This window comes from Lolium perenne, chromosome 3 (genome assembly GCF_019359855.2).
Source record: "Lolium perenne isolate Kyuss_39 chromosome 3, Kyuss_2.0, whole genome shotgun sequence".
NCBI lineage: Eukaryota > Viridiplantae > Streptophyta > Magnoliopsida > Poales > Poaceae > Lolium > Lolium perenne.
The window spans coordinates 262,645,509-262,649,680 of record NC_067246.2 but is presented as its reverse complement, the minus strand read 5'-3'; the positions used below and the strand labels follow the sequence as shown (position 1 = coordinate 262,649,680).

Genomic DNA, 4,172 nt, shown 5'->3' with positions numbered 1-4,172 from the left:
CCGGGTGAGTTCAGGCAAAAGGCGCTAGGTGAGAGTGGCGGCGGGGAGGGTGACCCGTGCTTCAGGATAAGGAGGGTCTGGTGGTGCCTTTGTTTTGTTTTTTCAGGGCAAGCTCTGCCTTGGTGCCATGCCAGGGGATAAGGGGCTGATAGAGTTGGAGTTGGGTTAGGCCAAATCACGCGGGGGTAGGCAGGTAGCTCTCTATAATTCTTCGCCCTTTTCCCTAAAGGTAGAAATAGAAAGGGAGGGCATATACTTTACTAATAATTTTAAATAAATTTCTGTTTATTAGGTGACAAAGGTCATGTATACTTAGTATTTAATGTCCTGAGCATGTTCGATATGTATTTTGTCAATGATTACTAATCTATAATTATATAGGGAGCTCTCTGGTTTTTTTTGTTACCATCTTCATGTCCACATGGGAAGACGGAAAAGTATATTGTCCATTTTTAAAGGTGAATATCATAAGCATTTAAATCATTGTTCTTCTTTAAAATATGGTGTTTTCCTTATTCACTTACAAAAAATGATAAATGTGTAGGACGGATACGAACTCAGGAAACAAATTATGGGGAATCTTCTAACAATGAAGGACGAATGTCAAGACAATATACACATATGTGTCCTGGATTTTATTAGTTTTATTAGGAAGATCCAAGACAACAGAATCTGAAGACATGAGAATCAAAGGGCAACCAATACCTAAAAGAAGCAGCATTTCAAATTCCGCCTCAAGCTGTTGCCCCTCAATTGTCACCACACACTTAGAGGCTTCCACAGTCCTATATTTTATTTTGTCAAACTTTCGGTGAACAACATAGGTTTAGCCAGTAGCGATGTTTTGCTTCTTGTCCGAAACATGGTATTTGCTTCAAAGTGAGTTATTGTGGCACAATATTATTTTCAAAATTAATTCCTTCTAAGGTAAATAATTCAAATTTCTTCAACATAGAGGAGAAGTATCAACATTGATGGTTTACTGGAGCGTTTGGGTATTTGGTTACCCGGTGCAACACACGGGCACATTTCCTAGTAGAACTGTAAAATCTCTTTGCAGTTAAATCTGACAACGAAGTAGAGTTTACAGCCAAATTGGCTGATATATAGGCCCATCCAAGTGACCAGTTCTGGCCCATTCATGCTAACTTTGCCCAGTTGCGTGAGTGATACTTTTCCAGCTGCCACAGTCCGAAGAGTGCTAGTGAAAAACAAAATCTTTTTGTTGAGTTGTAGTACTTCTTCTATGGAGAGATTTTGTTTTTCATCTGGCTCTAAATACTTATTAGATTTCGACAAAATATAGGCTAAAACATGTCTAGATTCATTGAACTAGAGACAAGTTTTTTTTTGAGATAAGTCTCAGTTTTTTTTAAGAGACACGTATTTATGGCCAGCGTGAGTACTGAATCAATGTGTTTGATACTTCGAGATGGTCATTCTCAAACGTGAAACGAACGAACAGTGAATCCAAAATCAAAAGGTAAACCTAATAATGTTGCAGCATATATTACGAGGAATGCAGTATATATGTATCTAAAATAAGCTGAGAACTCCAAAATAAGCAGCGGTACTGCAATTAACTCCTATAAACTCCTAACTAGAGAACGATCGCTATACATATGATCCATGCAGCAGCCGGCCGGGCCGGGCCGGCGTCGTCTAGGAAGAAGCCGCCGAGAAGTCGACGTGGTAGACCTCGGTCATGTCCGGCTGGAAGAGCCCAAAGTTCCGCTCCACGCCCTCGGGCTTCTGGTTCTCGTTGAAGATGGCGAAGATGTACGTCTCGACGGCCTTCCCTGGCCGCCTCGGCGTGCCGCTCCCGACGTGCCGGACCAGGTTGTTGACGTACGCCGCCGCGTTCTCCACGCTGGCGCCATACCCGCCGCCGCCCGACGGCCACCCGGTCTCCGACACCACCAGCTCCAGGCTCTCCCCACCTCCCACCTTCTCCACCGCCGCGTACACCGCGTCGAGGATGGCGTCGAACATGTTGGCGTACTCCACCCCGTTGTCCGTCACGGCGACGGCGGCCGATGACGACAGGAGCGCGTAGTCGAGCGGCACCGATGACGGGTCGGCTGAGTAGGCGAAGTACGGGTACACGTTCACCAGCAGCGGCGTGCCCCTCGACTTGAGGAAGGAGACGATCGGCTCGACCGCCGGCAGCGCCGCCTCGGAGAAGGCGCCCTGCGACGGCGGGTACGAGGACCCCAGCACAGACGTCGCCACGGCGGTGGTGACCGGCACGCTGCTGAGCCCCGCGGCCTGGAGCGCGGCCTCGAGGTTCTGCATGGCGGGGAGCACGAGCGCGGCGGACTCCCCCGGGATGACCTCGTTGCCGGCGTTGATGTAGCGGAAGCGCACCGAGCCGGCGAAGGGCTGCACGTAGGACTGGACCCAGGAGGCCGCGAAGGAGGCGTCGGAGGCGAGCGGGGCGAGGTGCTCGTTGAGCGTGCCGAGGACGACGCCGAGGCCCGAGCCGCGGAGGGCCTCGAGGACGGAGGTGTCCGGGTGGAAGAGCCGGACGTCGGTGATGTTGCGGGACTTGTACAGCGCCACCACCTTGTCCGGGGACGGGAGGTCGCTGCCGATCATGCCGTAGTTGACACCGATTGCTTCGACTCCTGCACACAGCGACACACAAACAGTTAGCACGAAGTCTTGATTTACACGATGTAATGATTGAACATATGTTTCCATCTTAATTATTTCAACTTCAGTAATTAATAACTCTTGTTTTTGCTGGTAAACTTTAGTAATACAGTAGCACCAACTTGATTGAAGATTCTTTACCTATTGTCATTGCAAAGGATCGCTTCGTAGGAATGGAAGGAAGGCAGTAGCAATTGTCAATTCTTGTTACAATGGTACTATCCTTAATTAAGAGGTGCATTGTACTAGTGTACTTTAAATTGATTGCCTCTCCATAATCCCGACAGACATATTACCAAATATAGTGAAACCAGACATTGATGTCCAAAGGTTGACAAGGAAATAAAGATGCCATTAAATGTACTAGAGAAACTAAGAGTAATGTACAAATAGATATTCCAACCAATGCATACATGCATCATGAACAAAACCAATCAGCAATCTCCAACATCAAGCAGCAATGCATAAACCAAGCAAAAGTAATATGTAATTTTTCCAAGAATTAATAGACATATCAAACGTTGGTTTTCATCTTTTCACTACAAACAGTTCCGTTTAACTTGTCCTCCTTCAAGGAGATGCGCGCAAAATCAGACAAGATGAGAAGAAAACAGAGCTACCAGAGCTGCAAAAGGAAGCAGCTGTTTCAAGGAAAGAAGACGCATGTTCTTATGACAAACGAGAGTAACACACAATTCAGGCATGAAACTGGATATAAAGCAGAGGACCGGCCGACCTATACACGTATGTAGCCGATGTTGGCTATATCTTGGAGAGATTGTACTTCCATATAGCCATATAGGCCAGGCAGATCAAAAGGGTGGTAGATCGATGCGGCAAAGAATCAAAACGAGATGGCTGAACATTGCATATCTAGCTCTGCCAGATCGCCGGACGAGCGACGAGGCGACGTCGACGCAAACTGCCTAAACCCTAAATACCACACAGAACAAAATCTAACATGTATATCGATCGATGGCGCAAGCTTAAGCTAACTTGGTACGTGAGCCTACATCGAACTAACATGGATCAATCAGCAGCTAGCAATCAAAAGCTATGACCAGAGTAACAAAAGCGATAGACTCACCCGAGAGCGAGGAGCAGAAGAGCAGCAGGCTGCAGGCGGCAGCAACCCAGAGCACGATCGTCTTGCCTGCCATGCTCCGTAGCGGCAGAACCATCCTCGATCTGCGTATGGTTCCTTCGTGGTCGTCGTCGGCCGATGGGATGGGATGGGATGGTGTGAGAGGTGCAAGCTCTCCAAATATATAGCCAGCAGCGGGTTGGGAATTTGGAATGCGCGGCATGGGTATGGCAACCACCGGGAGGAGGATGGGATCGTGGTACGTACGTGCGTGTGCGTGTCCGCGTCATACGGACACCGAACGGGGCACGACCCATGGACGCGGCTACTACGTGAGTCGCGATGTGCGGGTAATGGACATGGACCAGTGAACCGACGGCCGATCCGTACGTGGTCGACGTCGCCATGCACGTTAGTTCACAGGGTAGGAGGT

The 4,172-nt window shown here is 48.3% G+C and overlaps 1 protein-coding gene across 1 annotated transcript; it reads right to left on the bottom strand.

The window, feature by feature from the left end:
- Positions 1-1,484: 1,484 nt before the first annotated feature.
- LOC127344142 (putative glucan endo-1,3-beta-glucosidase GVI) lies at positions 1,485-3,898 on the bottom strand. Its single transcript, XM_051370367.2, has 2 exons — positions 3,743-3,898; positions 1,485-2,627 (listed from the first exon to the last, which is right to left on the bottom strand). Exons 1-2 carry the CDS (start codon positions 3,834-3,836, stop codon positions 1,663-1,665), a joined length of 1,059 nt encoding a protein of 352 aa, XP_051226327.1. The 5' UTR covers positions 3,837-3,898; the 3' UTR covers positions 1,485-1,662.
- Between the last annotated feature and the right edge of the window lie 274 nt (positions 3,899-4,172).

Bases quoted from the DNA above. Each gene is read 5' to 3' on its own strand.
- LOC127344142 (XM_051370367.2), bottom strand. From the start codon at position 3,836: ATGGTTCTGCCGCTACGGAGCATGGCAGGCAAGACGATCGTGCTCTGG. The intron at 2,628-3,742 runs GTGAGTCTATCG...CGCTGTGTGCAG, and splicing joins CTTCTGCTCCTCGCTCTCGG to GAGTCGAAGCAATCGGTGTC.